The sequence below is a fragment of the Microtus pennsylvanicus genome, chromosome 17, assembly GCF_037038515.1.
Source record: "Microtus pennsylvanicus isolate mMicPen1 chromosome 17, mMicPen1.hap1, whole genome shotgun sequence".
Taxonomy (NCBI): domain Eukaryota; kingdom Metazoa; phylum Chordata; class Mammalia; order Rodentia; family Cricetidae; genus Microtus; species Microtus pennsylvanicus.
The window spans coordinates 32,836,814-32,853,061 of record NC_134595.1 but is presented as its reverse complement, the minus strand read 5'-3'; the positions used below and the strand labels follow the sequence as shown (position 1 = coordinate 32,853,061).

Sequence of the window (16,248 nt, the reverse complement as noted above, 5' to 3'; positions counted from 1 at the left end):
GCATAGATTTCTATGGAAACAGCATATTAGGAAGCTTAAATTAGAATTTCAAAAGGCTGCTATCTTGAGTGGCGTGGGATGAGCTGTCATGCTTCCCAATCTTCTTGCCTGCGGTGTGATGACTTCTTCGTTGCCTGGTGTGCTGCAAAGAGTCAAAAAGGAGGGGGAATCTCTCTGATTTTCCTAAAAGTATAATTAGCCTGTTGGCAAATGACCATCCCTTGAACAAAAACAGAATCCCCAAAGAACCTGATTCCTAAATGGTACTGAAGCCCTAGAGACTTCCAAAGAAAGAAACCATCTTCCGTCGTCCAAGGAAGGTGACCCTTGGAGTCTTTTCTGTCTGGTCCTTGCTCTGTGGTCTGCAAGCCCAGCTTCTGATCCTCCGACAGGTTTTGTGAAGAGTCAGGAAGGAGAAAACGAAGAGGGAAGCGAAGGAGAGCTGGTGGTGCGGTTTGGAGAGACTCTTCCAAAGGTAATACCGGAAGAGAAGGTGCCTGGGGGGAGGGCATAGCAATGGAGGCCAGCAAGCTGCCATAGCAGCAGGCCCGCCCAGTGTGCAGCAGCTGCAATAGGCCTACCCAGATGGTAGCCATCCCAAACCAAGGCCAAAGAGGCCAGCGTAGAGACTCTGTTCTCAGGTGATTTAAGGCATACTTTTCAGCATGGATAAGCAACTTTAGTATTCCTAAGTGGTTCTTCAGCTCCTAGTACGTCCATTCCCCCTTCGGTTCTTACAACTGACTTGGTGCTTGTAGTACCTGAGATTGAATCTAAGCCTTTGCACATGCCAGGCAAGCATTCTACCATTGTGCTATGTCCCTGATATCTCTGAACAATCTTTAGCCGCAGGAAGTTGGGGCAATGCTGGCATTCAGGAGTCTGTCACTCACCAAGCCACACCGTTAGCAAGCCACAGGATACTTCAAGCCTAAATGAAGGTCTTTGGCAAGGAAACACATTTCCCCAGATGGAGAGCAGTCCCGTAGTACCCTCTTTATATGCAGCTGCAGACCTTGGAGGGGCTGGAGAAGAGGGATGGAACTGCAGGCTTCTTCCTTTGGCCCCTAGAATAAACAAAGAAGGGGAGGAAGAATGGAGATCATATGGACAAGGGGCCTGGAAGCTCAACCCAGTTGGCAGTTGGGGAGAAAGTTATTCCTCACTTACCTGAGCAATGGGCTCCACCTGCTCTCTCAGGCAGGGAAAGTCGAGACTTGAGTTTGGTTGAAAGAACATCTTCAGCTGGGCGGTGGTGGCGCATGCCTTTAATCCCAGCACTCGGGAGGCAGAGGCAGGCGGATCTCTGTGAGTTCGAGACCAGCCTGGTCTATAAGAGATAGTTCCAGGACAGGCTCCAAAGCCACAGAGAAACCCTGTCTCGAAAAACAAAACAAAACAAAAACAAACAAACAAAAAGAACATCTTCAGTTCCATCTTCTTGTGTATTCTAATATCGAGACTGGTGGGCCACACCCACTTGTCCCTACCTGTTCCCTCCTGTGGACTCTAATCTGGTGCCTCCTCTGCAGCTAAAGCCTATTATCTCTGATCCTGAGTACCTACTGGACCAACACATCCTAATCAGCATTAAATCCTCTGACAGCGATGAATCCTATGGTAAGCATCCCAGGCCAGGAACCTTCCCTGCCCATTAGCCTCAACCTCTAAAGTGACCCAGTTATTAGTAGTGACTCAGTCTTCCAAGAAAGCCCGTCTGCCAGTTCCCATCATCCCACCATGCTGCCTCTTACTCTGTCCCTTGGCTGCCGGAAGAACTTTTCCGAATGGGTCATCATCCCTGCTCCTTGTGACTTCTGGACACAGCCAGCAGTCTCCCTCTTAGCCTTGCTGGATGAGCTGCAGACACTATATAATTTAATCTTGACAAGAGCTTCAGGGGTGGGTTCTATTCCCCGATGAGCAAACAGGTAAACTGTTTACTGTATGAGGCTCATAAAGGTCAGGTGACTTGCCCAGATCACACGGTCAGTCATCATCTGAGCTGTGACATGAACTTGAGTCTTCCTGGGCCATCACACCTCTCTTGTGTCCCCAGCCAGCTCCTCAGACCTAGGTACAGAATAGCAGCTCCTCCCTGCTGCTAAGACAGCTCTCTTGTCTGTCTCCTTCTCATTTCATCTTGTATAGATGTTTCAGACTGACCTATGCTCTTACCTGCTCATATGGTTTTATTTCTTGTGCTGTTGCAAACCTTGGGAAGTAAGCTTTCCCTACAGCAATCAGATTAGCATTTAATGCTGTTTCTTGGATGGATTTTCTAGGATCCAATTTTTCTTTCCACATTGATCTGTATAGAGCTCTTTCTCCTATAAGGCTTGAGACATTTGCCCCTTGTTGCTAAGTCATTGATCATAAAGGTTTGTCGGTTAATCCCTGCCTGGTCGATTGCTTCAAGGAATTGGCTCCCAGGGCTACAGCTACATCGCTAGACATGTTCCATGTCTGTCTCATGCCATGGTTTTCATGTTCATGTTTTCTCTCCTCTCCCCCAGGTGAAGGCTGCATTGCCCTTCATCTGGAGACCACAGAGACTCAGCTTCCCATCTACACCCCTCTCACCCACCACGGGGAGATGACTGGCCACTTCCGAGGGGAGATTAAGCTACAGACCTCACAGGGCAAGATGAGGGAGAAGCTCTACGGTAGGCCAGCCCCTTCCCAACCTTCCCAACCTTCCCAGGGGCCACTGCACCAGGGACAGGCATGCCTCTCTCTCAGCAAGGCTATCAAGTGTTTTGTGACCCACACCCTCAGAATAGAACATGGTTGGAAAGCCTTGAGGGTAGCGTAGTGGTGTACACTTGTTATCCCGACACTCCGGAGGCTGAGGCAGGAGGATCATGAGTTCAAGGCTACCCTGGGTGACAGAGTGAGACGATGTCTTTGACGAGAACAAAAATAGCATCTTATTTATCTCTCACAGCAGCCCTGGGAGCTAAGTGTGATCGCCTTGACTTGACAGACAGGGAAACTGAGGCATAGTTAGGCTAGGTGACTGGCAGAAGGTTGCGAACTCAGGAAGTGGCTAAGATAAGCTTCACCCAGGGCCAAGCAGGAAATGGTAGGCACAGTGGTTGCTTGCCTGTTATGGAAGTAGTAAGAGTAGAATTCACAACACAGGAGAGTGGGGCTCCCCATGCCAGGGGAGGCCCTAGTGCACCAAGGGCCACTGCTTCTGTCCTTGTGACTCCCCTGTGCCCTGAGAGAGATCTTTTCTCTAGCAGGACAGTGGGTTGACGAGATGGTGGTCATCACCTAGCAATCATATGCCAGATTCAGAAATAAAGTTGGGGGGGGGGTCCCTTTAAGCCCCATAAACAGATTAGCTCTGCATATGAGGTAATCTTACGGGGTGACCTAGTAGTGTTCATTTTGTTCTAATCTGACAAGAAACATCTGCTCTGTCCCTGGCTAAGCTAACAAGTTAGAAATATTTCATGAAGTAACAAGAGTCGTAAGTACCTGTTCTCCTTCCGAACCCATGGCAGACATCATTAACTAGTCATCAAGCATAAAGATTTTGAAGCCTAAAAGCCTTGCTTGAAATCCCTCTGCCTGTATTTACTTTCCAGATTTGGTCTGCAAATGGATACCACTTTGCCATGTCAAACCCATGTGGTGGCCTGGCACTCATATGTTTTCTTCTCCTGAACCTTCTCTTCTAGATTTTGTGAAGACAGAGCGGGATGAGGCTAGTGGAATGAAGTGCCTGAAGAACCTCACCAGCCATGACCCCGTGAAGCAGTGGGAGCCTGCCGGCAGGTAGATAAAGCTTGCCAAGTCCTACTACACCCTGGCGGTTTATGTGAACCAGAGTCCGGGAGATGGTAAAGTGGGACCCAGGAAAGCCGAGGTCAGAGAAGGGATGCTGTGGTCCAGCCGCTCTCTGCTCGCTTACTTCAATTCCTGAGTTCAAGTCCCCATCTTTGGGGAGATCGCCATGGCTGTGGCAAAGGCTTAGAGGCTCTTCCATGTTGTAACAGTTCAGTTCAAGTGTCCCTTAATAAATCAATGTAGCTAGAGAGATGGCTCAGAGGTTAAGAGCACTGATTGTTCTTCCAGAGGTCCTGAGTTCAATTCCCAGCAACCACATGGTGGCTCACAATCATCTGTAATGAAATCTGGTGCCCTCTTCTGGCCTGCAGGCATACATGCAGACAGAGCACTGTAAACAAAATAAATAAATAAATCTTCGTCGGGCAACGGGCAGCAGTGGCGCACACCTTTAATCCCAGCACTCGGGAGGCAGAGGCAGCCAGATCTCTGTGAGTTCGAGGCCAGCCTGGTCTACAAGAGCTAGTTCCAGGACAGGCTCCAAAGCTAAAGAGAAACCCTGTCTCAAAAAATCAATGTAAATATAGTATAGGCCATGACCTAGGTACACCACCAGACAGTGGAAGGATGTGGAGTCCAAGAAGAAGGAATTATAGATGACTAAATAATTCCGGGACAAAAACCTGGCCCCAGGGAGGGCCAGGAACACAAGTGGTCAAAGGTTCCCCATCTGTGACTTCCTAGTTTCGTTTCTGTCACTGTGACACATACCCTGATAAAAAGCAGCAAGAAGACCAAAGGGTTTATTTGACCTTCAAGCCCACATTACAGCCCATTGTCGTGGAGTAGTCAAGGCAGGAACTTAAAGTAATATAATGACGGTCAAGAGCAGAGAGAATAAATACACGCACCTTTGCTTGTTCCCAGCCCAGCCTAGGAAATGGCACTGTCCACAGTGGGCTGGGTCTTCCTATATTAACAATGAAAACAAGTCCCCATAAACATACCCGTGGGCCAAACTGGTCTAGATAATTCCTCATTCAGACTCCTCCCAGGGGATTCTAGATTGTGTCAAGAGGACACTAAAACTAACTAACACAGAGAGATGTGGTGACACATGCCTTTAATTCTTCAGCCCTCCAGAGGTAGAAGCATACCTCTCTCTGTGAGTTCAAGGCTAGCCTTTTCTACACAGTGAGTTCCAGGACAGAGCTGTGTTATGAGAACCTGTCTCAAGAGAAAAAAAACAAAAACAAAAAAACAACCTACCAACATGGTGACTAACAGGAAAGACTAAATTGAGAATAACTTGGATGTTCCGGCCTCTGTTATTTAAGGACAGCATTTCCTAATAACCAGAATCACCTCTATTTCCTAATGTGGTCTTGTTAGTCCTCCCTGAGATGGAGTCCGGCGCGGAGCATGGTGTGGTGTGTGACTACAAGGGAAGCCTCAGCTAGGTCTGGCTACCTATTTTAAACCCATTTTTGACTGCTGCCTTTCTTAACTCCTCTAGCCTCGGCCTCCGCGACTACACTTTCATCTTGTCATTCTGGTGCCTTACACAGGATGTGCAAACCCACACGTCCCACATGGACTTTGTCCTGGACTGACTTTGCCTTGAAAAATGTACTCTTGACTCTCCCCTCCCCCAAACACACACATACACACACACACACACACACACACACACACACACACAGCTCTGTCACGTTCTCATTCTCCTCTTCCCACATGCTCACTGGTCTTCGGAGAACCTTGCAACAGGCCAATCTGTCTCTCCTTGACCTTTGCCACTGCCCGAAGCATTCGTCTTTCTTTTCCTTTCTTCTGCATTTCATCTCATTTCAATTCAAAGGCAACCCTGAATAACTCTTCTCCAGCAGGCAGACCAGCCACCTTCTGCCTGCTGGGTCTCAACCTTCCTGCTCGTCTCCCCCTGATCTCTTGTTTCTCTTCACTCCATCACGTGCATGCATAAATGAGGGAATGAGTTAATGTGCCCCAAAAATGAAGGCACCAAGAGGCTGAAAAGCCAGGGAACATTTTCCTCAGGCTGGTGCCAACCGAGAAGGGAAGAGGCCTCAGATGTACCAACATATCTTCTTACAGGGTCCTTGCATGTGGTGTCTCCAGTCTCAATGAGATCATCAATCCAAACTACATTGGTGTGGGGCCCTTTGGACAGCCCCTGCATGGGAAATCAAGCCTATCCCCAGACCAGCAACTCACAGCCTGGAGTTATGACCAGCCACCCAAGGACTCCTCCCTGGGGCCCGGGAGGGGAGAGGGTCCTCCCACCCCTCCCTCCCAGCCACCTCTGTCCCCAAAGAAGTTTTCATCCTCCACAGCAAACAGAGGCCTTTGCCCCAGGATGCAAGAGACAAGGTTAGTGTCCTCTGAATTGTGTTTTCCTGCTCACAAGTGCCTCCTAGAGGCTCCCCAGGATAGTGGCCTGGAGAGGGCAGAGCTGTATGTAGTAGATTCTGCCCTTACTATGGCTTCTACTTGTCTAGACAGTTGGTGCAACTTGATTTTTTTTATTTTATTTATTGAAAAAAATTTCCGCCTCCTCCCAGCCTCCCATTTCTCTCCCCATCCCCCCACCCCTCCCCCCCCTCCCCTCACTCCTCTCCCCCTCCCTCTCCAGTCCAAAGAGCTGTCAGGGTTCCCTGCCCTGTGGGAATTCCAAGGTCCCCCCTCCATCCAGGTCTAGGAAGGTGAGCATCCAGACTCACTCATAATTGGTTTCTAGCCATAAATAAAGGACATCGAGCCTATAATTTGTGATCCTAGAGAAGCTAAATAAGAAGGTAAACCCAAAGAAAAACATATAGTTATCCTCCTGGATATTGGAAGAGATGGGGAGAGAAAAGTGAAAAGGGGATGGGGGGGAGCTTGAGGGAATGGGATGGTTGGTATAAAGAAAGGGTGCGACTTGATTTTAAACCCAGGGGTGGGGTGTCAAGAAGAACATCTTATAAAACTGCATTTACTATTGCTGGGTGGTGGTGATGGCACACACCTTTAATTTCAGCACTCAAGAGGCAGAGGCAGGCAGATCTCTGTGAGTTAGGGGCCAGCCTGGTCTACAGAGAGAGTTCCAGAACAGCCAAGCTACACAGGGAAACCCTGTCTGAAAAAACAAACAAAGACCTGCATTTACTGCCTGAGATATTTCTGAAACCAATGACATCCCCTGGCATCCTCCACTCCCTGGAGGTGTCTGGGGAAAAGGTGGGGATTTCTGAGTAGAAACCTTCACCTACCCCAAATCTCACTCTTTTCTTAAAAATGAGCATCCATGTTCTCATAAACAAGTCTCTAGATTTTCCCGTTGATGACAATTTTTTTTATTTTAATAGTTTTCATTCTTTTTTATTTTTGGTTTGTTTTTTTTAAATATTTATTTATTTGTTTTTATTATGTATACAGTATTCTTCCTGCAGGTCTCATTACAGATGGTTGTGAGCCAGCATGTGGTTGCTGGGAATTGAACTCAGGACCTTTGGAAGAGCAGGCAATGCTCTTAACCGCTGAGCCATCTCTCCAGCCCCTTGGTTTGGTTTTTTGAGACAGGGTTTTTCTGTGGCTTTGGAGCCTGTCCTGGAACTCGTTCTTGTAGACCAGGCTGGCCTCGAACTCACAGAGACCTGCCTGCCTCTGCCTCCCAAGTGCTGGGATTAAAGGTGTGCGCCACCACTTCCCAGCCTCGATGGCAATTTTTAAAAAATAAATTGGAACTAGAAATCTAAATGAAGGCAGAACTGTTACCCTACAGAGAGATTGGCCAAAACTGCCTTAGGAGAAAGAACCACACAGCACAGGGATGAAGTCATTTAGCAGCTGAGGGAAACACTAGGTGGGGTATCTTATTCCTACAGGATAACAGATGGCCAAGAGTCATCCGGACCCAGGAACAGTGACGTAGACACATCTCTCCTCACAGCTGCCTTAAACTCTTTGTGATGACACAGGCTGCCGTGTGTGGCCTCTTTCCTAGGTGCTGTTTTCTTTTCTTTCCTCCTCAGGACTTCAGTGCCTGGGTGGAGCTCACTGGCAGTAATCAGGAGCCAGTGCTGGGGCATCATTCACAGTGTGGTTCTCTCCCAAACCCTCCAAGTCAAATGCCCATGCCAGGCCTGCCCGGGAGAGTATCTGGAGAGGCACTGATACTCCCATGCCTTGGCTGTTACCTTGAACTAGCTGAAAGGGACTGGGGGGCAGGGCCGGGCAGGTCCTTGAACCTAGCCAACTCTAAAGCAAGCCTCAGTATCCCTCCCTGGAGATGCGAACCAAGGTCTCCATCCGGTAGATACTGAAATGCTCAGTTTGACAAAGGCAGTCTCTTTAGTAACCCTAGAGAAACAGCCACAAAGAAAACAGAAGTTCGTGGTGTAATCCTCCAAGGTTCCCAAGGTAGAGGTCACTCCATGCTTCACACTGTGAACAGAGTTTGGTGAGAACATGTTCCCTCCAACCCTGGGTGGCAGCATCCTTCAGGGCCCCATAGGATGAGGTTCTAAGCTCACCTCTCACCAAGGAGAGAATTAAAAGCAAAAAACGCTTAAAGGCCCCATACCTGCTGCTCCTAGTACCCAGCTCAGCCTGAATAAAGGCAGTGGGGTATCCCAGTACTTCAGGGTCCTCCCACCACACCTGCAAGGCTAGGGGACAATGGCCACCCATCCCAGGTAGACCCAGGCTTCCCCAATTTTAGCACTTAAGTCCCATCTTCTGGGAAACACTTCAATCCTTGCAAGCTGGCTTGAGGCTGGCTGCTGTCCAAGGTCAAGGCTGCATGATGAGAAAGATGCCTCTGCTGGGACCCTGGCCGACATCCAGAGTCTGCCGCATGAGAACAGACTGTCCCCTGGTTCTCAGTTACCTGTACTCAGGAGACTAAAACTCTTAACTCTAATCTGTTCTTCCTAACCTGCCCCTAAGGATGGCAGAAATACCCTGAGCACCCTTCTGGAGGAAACACATTTTAAGCTCCATCTCATTGGCTCTGTCTCCTCTCCTGCCCCCTCAGTGTCTATAGCTGAATAATCAGGTGCCAAACCTTGTGGGGTTTTTCTTAGTACACACACACACACACACACACACACACACACACACACACACATTGTGTATAGGTGTTTTGCCTGCTTCAGTCCACCACATGTAGTGCCTTCAGAAGCCAGAAGAGGACACTGAATATCTGAAAACTGCAGTTACATACAGTTGTGAGCCACTATGTAGATGCTGGGATTCGAACAGGGTTCTTAACCACTGAGCCGTCTCTCCAGCCCCTGGCCTTGTGTTCTCGCTTTCTATCCAGCATTCTGTTTCATCTGTGAGCAGGTTGCCCCTCCCCCACCTCTTCCGAGACCTACCCATAGTAGAGGTCTTGCTTAGAGGGTCCGGGACTGGTTCAAAACAGGGTTCGAGACAAGGGATGGCTTTTGTCTTCTGTCAAGGTCTCAGCGTTTCTGGGTATGTAGTGATTTCTGGTTTTTCCAAAAAGTAGTAAAATGTGGGCTGCTGAGTTGGCTCAGTGGGTAAGGTGCTTGCCACCAAGCCTGACATCCTGAGTTCAATCCCTGGGATCGATGGAGTGGGAGAGGAGAGTTGTCCGCTATAAGCTGTCCTCTGACCTCCACACATGTGCCTGGCTTTCTCTTTTTTGTTTTTTGTTGTTGTTTTTGTTTTGTTTTGTTTTTTGTTTTCATTTTTTTTCCTGTCTAGAACTCCAACCTGTGGAATGGTGCTGCCCACAATGGTCAAGTTTTCCCCCATAATTATCAAGATAATCTCCTAGAGGCTGTCTCCCAGGACCTTCTAGACCTTTTATCAAGTTGACAACTGAGATTGTCACAGAAACCAGGCTTCCCACAGCCTCTCAGAGAGAAAGCTTATGCCCCTGGGAAGAATACTAAGACTATTCCCTGGGCCCAGGGTTTGTTTTGTGGGGCACGGCAGCTCTGCTATGTCACAACAGGGTCATGCGTGGTGGCTTCTTACATGTCACCCTTTCTACAAAATATCTCCAGGGATAGCCCACTTGTTCACAGATGCTGGGGTTCAAACGGAATTAAGGATGCCTCTGAGAACATGGAAAAACTTGAAATATCATAGTACCGTCCTCTCTCCCTGTCCCATCCCCCCCAACACACACTTCTCTCCTCTCTCTCTCTCTCTCTCTCTCTCTCTCTCTCTCTCTCTCTCTCTCTCTCTCTCTCCTTTTTCCCTCTCTCTTTCTCTCTCTCTCTCAGATAGGGTCTCTCTATTATGTAGCTCTGAATGTGCTAGAACTCACCATGTAGATCAGGCTGGCCTCAAACTTACAGAGATCCGCCTGCCTCTGCCTCCCGAGTGCTGGGGTTAGAGGCGTGTGCCACCGCCACACCCAGCTCCACCCATCTCTTGTTTATGTATAATTTTTTAAAAGTTGTCATCAGTTGTGGTGACACATGCAGGTAAAATATGCTGAAGGGGTGGAGGCAGGAGGACCATGAGGCTACTACCCTGAACTATACTATAAGTTCAAGTAAAATTATTCCCTGGAAAATGAACAATTTGGTGGCATTTGGTATAGTACATATTATACCACCACTACTATATTTGGTTCCAGAACATGTTTATATTCCCTAAATGAAAGCCCAGAGGCATGAAGCATCTACTTCCCAGGTCCTGACTGATCCTGTTTCCTCCCCATTCTCCTCTTCCCCATGGTTCTAGATCTGGTGACCTGGGGAAAGTGGAGGCTCTGTTACAGGAAGACCTCCAGCTGACAAAGCCAGAGATGTTTGAGAACCCACTGTACGGGTCCGTGAGTTCCTTCCCTAAGGTGGTGCCCAGGAAAGAGCAGGAGTCCCCCAAGATGCTGCGGAAGGAGCCCCCACCCTGTCCAGACCCAGGAATCTCATCACCCAGCATCCTGCTCCCCAAAGTTCAAGAGGTGGAGGGTGTCAAGGGGTCAAACAAACAGGTCCCTGTGCCTGTCTTTGGCCCCACACCCCGGATGCGATCCTTTACCTGTTCCTCCTCTGCTGAGGGAAAAATGCCCAGTGGGGACAAGAACCAAGGGAAGCCCAAGACCTCAGCCAGTACCCAAGCCCCGGTGCCAGCCAAGAGGCCTATCAAGCCTTCCAGGTCTGAAATGAGCCAACAGACGACTCCCATCCCAGCTCCACGGCCACCCCTGCCAGTCAAGAGCCCTGCGGTCCTGCAGCTACAGCATTCCAAAGGCCGAGACTACCGCGACAACACAGAACTCCCCCACCATGGCAAGCACCGCCACGAGGAGGGGCTGCTTGGCAGGACTGCCATGCAGGTGTGTTGAGCCATATATACATGTGTGCATACGTGTGTGTGTGTGTCCTGAGAAGTGCTCTATGAGAAAGGGCTGAACTTGGGGTTTGAACCTGGCACCACTGTGGGTGTCCCTGATTGGTCTTAAATAGTTCTTCTTTTTCTTTTTTTTTTCTTTTTTTGTTTTTGTTTTCCGAGACGGTTTCTCTGTAGCTTTGAAGCCTGGCCTGGAACTTGCTCTGTAGACCAGGCTGGCCTCGAACACACAGAGATCCTCTGTCTCTGCCTCCCAAATACTGGGATTAAAGGCATGTCCCATCACCACCACCTCCCTGCAAATAATTCTTGAGAGGGACAGAGAAGGAGCTGTATGTAAACCCCTAGCCCTGTAAAGTAAGGGAATCTGGGTCATTTATATTTTAGTTTTATCATCCTTAATATATGCACTTAAAACATTCCTGGTATTTTAGAAACTTAAATGTCTATCCCCTTCCAATAGAGTGTATTTATTCTAGAACAAAGCTAAAAAATGATTAAAAACACAGTTGAGACTGGACATGGTCGTACACCCCTATAATCCCAGCACCCTGAAAGTCTAAGGCAGGAGGATCGGGTGTCCAAGGTCAGCCTGGGCTATATGGCAAGGCGCTATCTTAAGAAGAACACATGGCAGCAGTCGGGGAGCAGAGGTTGTAGCTCAGTAGTAGCATACACATGAAGCCTCCCTGAAGCTTTCGCCTGAATCCCCAGTACCACAGGAGAAAGGAACAGACTCTACAACCAGACTGCTGGCTGTTCTGTTATTGTATTATAATAATAATTGTTGTTTGAGACAGGATTTCTCTGTGTGGTCCTACCTGTCCTAGAACTTGCTGTGTTGACCTGGCTGGCCTTGAAAAAGATCCACTTGCCTTGCCTCCTGAATGCGAGGATTAATGGCTTTTACCAACACACCTGGCCCATTGTGCTTTATTGCAGTACTGAGAGCCAAACTCAGGATCTTATACGTTAGACAAATGCTGTACTGCAGCCCTGTGTCCACTTTAAATCCCAAGTCTCCACTGCCCAGCTCTATGCCTTCTTAATCTGTCAAAAGGAGATACTAATGGTATCTGCTGTATAGATTTATGGGGATAAATAGATTATGCCATATGCTGTTACTTTATGTTATCATTTTTATAGTTATCACTCATGTTTCATGTATTATATATAACATGTATCTATTTCATATATAGTCTATGCATATGGCATGTGAATTAGCTTCTAAGACACTGAGGAGTGTGTCCTAAGTGTACTTTCATGTCAGCCTGATCTAGCTCACAGCACTAGGGGTCAAGAGTGGCCCAGAGATAGCAAGGCCCTGATAGCCCTTCTGTTCTCATCCTACAGTGAAGTCTTGGTGAGCTGCTGGTGATGGGAGCCTGGAGGATCAGCACAAAACAGGTCGAAGCCTCTCTCAGGATGCCTCTCCCAGGACCTCCTGCTAGCTCCTCTTGCCAAGCTTCGAGTCCAAGGCTGTGTCTTTTTCAGGAAAGGGCCTCGCTTTTCTGTGGTCCCAAAAGTGTGCTGGCTGCAACGCTGGGCACAGATGCTGAAGCTAGACGGAAAACACTTAACCGTATGGACAGCGGACAGCTGCACCAGGGTCTCAGAACCTGGACTCCAGGGCCTTCTTCCAGTCGTTGTTTTAAAGAAAGGAACTGAGACTCTCATCTGGGTGAAGATATAAATAATAATAATATTAATAATAATAATGGTCAGGTGCCATGTGCTATGTTAAGTGCATTTGTCAGGCTGGCCTCCAGAGCTGAGGTTCCAGTCACCCTGAACCCTGGACCCAGACCCAAATGGTAGGTCCTGAGAAGTTTAAACAAAGCATTAAGAAAGCCAACAACCCCTAGAATGAGCCAGACTCCACTGCAGGGACCTGAAGAGTCTGCATAGCTAACTAAGGGTACAAGGAGCCCGGCCCTGTCCAACTTCAGAGATGCAAGCTGCTTTAGCTAAGGCTGGGGTCCTGTTAGTCCCAGACCAGATCTGCCTGGTTTCTGTTAGTTTTTCAGTCCGCCGGAGTTGGAGGTCAGCTCCAACTCACCAATGAAGAGATCCGGCCTCAAGCTAAGCCAGCCATGGCAGACTCTTGCTGAGTCTATGGCTCAATCCCCTCTCTGCCACTATAGGTAGGCAGCTACCGCGATACCCTGGGTTGAGCCAAGCACACCCCTCCCCATATCCCCACAGCACTTCTGATGTACTGAGGAAGAATCTCTACCACCGAGCTCTTCATCCTGCTGTCAGGGAAAGTGAGCCTTGGTCCCAGGCTCTCCTAACAGTTCAGCCTCTTCCCAAGTCATGTGACTCTTCCTTGGTTACATCAGGAGAATAGGTCGGTGATGTCTTTTCTTGTCTTGCTTTTTAAAATATCAGGATTAATGTAAGAAACCAGATCCAGAGTGTGCAGAAAAGCAAGTATATCCCCTGTTTCCCAGTCTGTGTGACCAATAAATTGTGCCTTTCTAACGAGGTTCTTGACTGTGTGACATCTTCCTGATACCCAAGGCCACAATTCTTGCCTGTGCTATAACTACTGCAGAGAGACTTTGGAGCAGGAGGAGGCAGTTGAGGGTTCCTGATGGCCAGAAAGATAGTATCCTCACCATGGAGACAGTCTGAAGTTGGATGTGGACATAATGAGGGTAGACATTAGAACTGCTTTTATACATATAGCTGCAGCCGCCTAACTTCCACAAGTGTCCTCTGACACTGGCTTACCATCAGCCCACAAGTTCTTCCCAACTGTTACCAGTGTTATTATTTCAGAGACAATAGGCCCATTCAAACCATTCCTAGGACGGGGGTTCACAGATTCGGGAATAGCCTCTGGCTAGAGAACCAGAATGGATACTACTTGGTACCACTTACAAGGTGCCCTGGCTCATGTCATCATTTCTTTCATCTTGAGATATTCAGCATCTCTCCTGCTCACAGACCCCAGGCCTGGGCTCTAAATAGAGCTCCAGGGAGCAGCATCCTTGGGAGGCACTGAGCAAACCATTCACTGCCTGCTTTCATGGTCCTGGTGAATTGGTAGAGCCAAGGCTGAGAATATTCCAGAATAGCTCCTTACCTCTACTTAGGTAAATGTCTCGCTACAGATTCGTTACTTGGTCCCCACAAAGAACTTTACCCCCATCTCCAGCTTCCAGCATTCTGACCCAGTGGATGTGTAAACCAAGCCCCCCACCCCACCCCAGCATTCTGACCCAGCAGACCAAGAGATATGACTGGAGATACCTTGATATTCTAGAGGGAGGACACAGGAAGGGCAGGCATGTTCTACCCAGCTCACTTTTCCTGGGAATCCACCCTGGGTCATACTCCCTTGTGACCCCAGAGCTGAGGGCCAGGACCCTATTGCCTTTGGCCCGTGGGACGCCTTCTGTTACTGTAATGGGCTTGGCTTGCTATGTGGGATGCCTGCAGCTGCCCATCCATGCAATAGCAAATAGCTCCTTCCCGTAGATGTCCAGGCCGCAGCAAGGTAGGACCTATATCTACTTCCTGTCTCTTCACTCTGAGGTCTAGTCACCTGTGCAGACTCTAGCCCCCTCTTCCGCCACTGTCCAGCACAGCTGTCTTAAGAACCTAGCTTTGCTTGTGAATGGTCAGCTGGGGCCCCCTGATGCTCAAAACTGGAAACACCACAACTGAATTTTCACTCTTGTCCTCCCAGCCCTCCTCGGCCCTGTGCACACCCCTGAGCTCCCTGTCCACCTTCTACGGGCTCTGGACTACCGCCGTCCCCCAGAACCCAATCGAGCTGCTTCATTTGCTAGCAATTCTGCCCTACCCCCACCCTCCAACGCTCGGTTCTCCCTTCTGTGGCAGAGGAATGGAAAGCCAGATATTGGCCCTGTCTCCTCGGTTTTCTTCACTGAGCTCCACAAGAAGTGAACAAGCTTCACTCACAAACTGCCCCACCCCTAAGATGACCCATCACCCCTAAAATCGTAGATCAACAGTCAATTTGTCTTTCAAGAAGCAAATCTGCTCTTCTTCGCATGGCTACATGGAGTTGGCCAAAGCCCAGATTTCCTGTTACCATAATATTGGTCTCTGGCATGAATGTATCTGCCTCTAACCAACATGCACAGGATTCCGAGGGTGGCCGCTGCCCTGCCAGGCCTCCTGTGGGTCTAGATGGGCAGCCACTTCACTCCTCCGTCCGGCATTTCTGTGGCTTTCCTGTAGCTTTCTTAGCAGAGATAAGAGGGAAACGGGTGAGTCACTGAGAAAAGCTCTCTCCCACAGATACCTTCCCTAACCCCAGCCTACCAGGTCTGTCTTTGCTTGTCCTTAAAATAGCTCCTTTCTGCAAACTAATTTCCATGGAGACCCAGCTTTGGAAAGACCCAGAAGCTTTCTATGAGGCAGTTAGCTCACTGGCAGCCTTTACTCCAACAGAGAGACCCTTTATGATGCAAATATCTGGTCTCGCCCTCACATTTACCCCCCAGGGTCCCATTCTGGGAAAACCTCTGCTCTGCTCTGCATAATGGCATATGGAGTCCTGGTACTGGTCATGCTCTGACTGGTGACTGCTCCAAGCGGATCATTTCTCTCTCGCCTCACAGATGACCTACCCTTTGGTCCTGCATTCAAGTGATCTTAGACTTGATATGTATAGTTCTGTTCATCATCCATTCAATCCCAGTTGTGCTGGGCCTGAGGAGACCATGGGGCAGGACATGGCCATGGCTGTGGGTCAGACAGAATGGAGTTTAAATAGCTTAGTTTGTGTTGCCTGAGAATAGTCTTAAGCAAGTCCTACAACCTGAGTTGGATCCCCAGAACTCATGTAAAAAGCTGGAAGCATAACCTGCAATGGTGGCACATGCCTATAATCCCAGTACTCAGGAGGCAGAAGCAGGTGGGTCTCTGAGTTCCAGGACAGCCAGGACTACACAGGGAAACCCTGTCTCAAAAAAAAAAAAAAAACAAAAAACAAAGACAAAACAAAAACAACAACAACAAACTGGATGCAGTTAAGCATCTGTAATCCCAGCACTACTACTGAGAGGTAGAAGGAAGACAAGGGAGAAGTGCCTAGAAACTCATGGGCCAGAGAGCGGAATGTTTGCATCATAGCAGCAG

At 48.7% G+C, this 16,248-nt stretch overlaps 1 protein-coding gene across 1 annotated transcript in view; it reads left to right on the top strand.

Moving 5' to 3' along the window:
* The window catches only part of Inpp5d (inositol polyphosphate-5-phosphatase D), a 110,610-nt gene extending 96,993 nt beyond the window's left edge, over positions 1-13,617 (top strand). The window contains exons 21-27 of the mRNA XM_075951187.1: positions 393-475; positions 1,533-1,620; positions 2,517-2,666; positions 3,690-3,786; positions 5,911-6,186; positions 10,522-11,116; positions 12,484-13,617. Coding sequence (XP_075807302.1) covers positions 393-475; positions 1,533-1,620; positions 2,517-2,666; positions 3,690-3,786; positions 5,911-6,186; positions 10,522-11,116; positions 12,484-12,486 — 1,292 coding nt within the window. The 3' untranslated portion in view covers positions 12,487-13,617. The remainder of the gene's footprint in view (positions 1-392; positions 476-1,532; positions 1,621-2,516; positions 2,667-3,689; positions 3,787-5,910; positions 6,187-10,521; positions 11,117-12,483) is intronic.
* Positions 13,618-16,248: the final 2,631 nt, after the last annotated feature.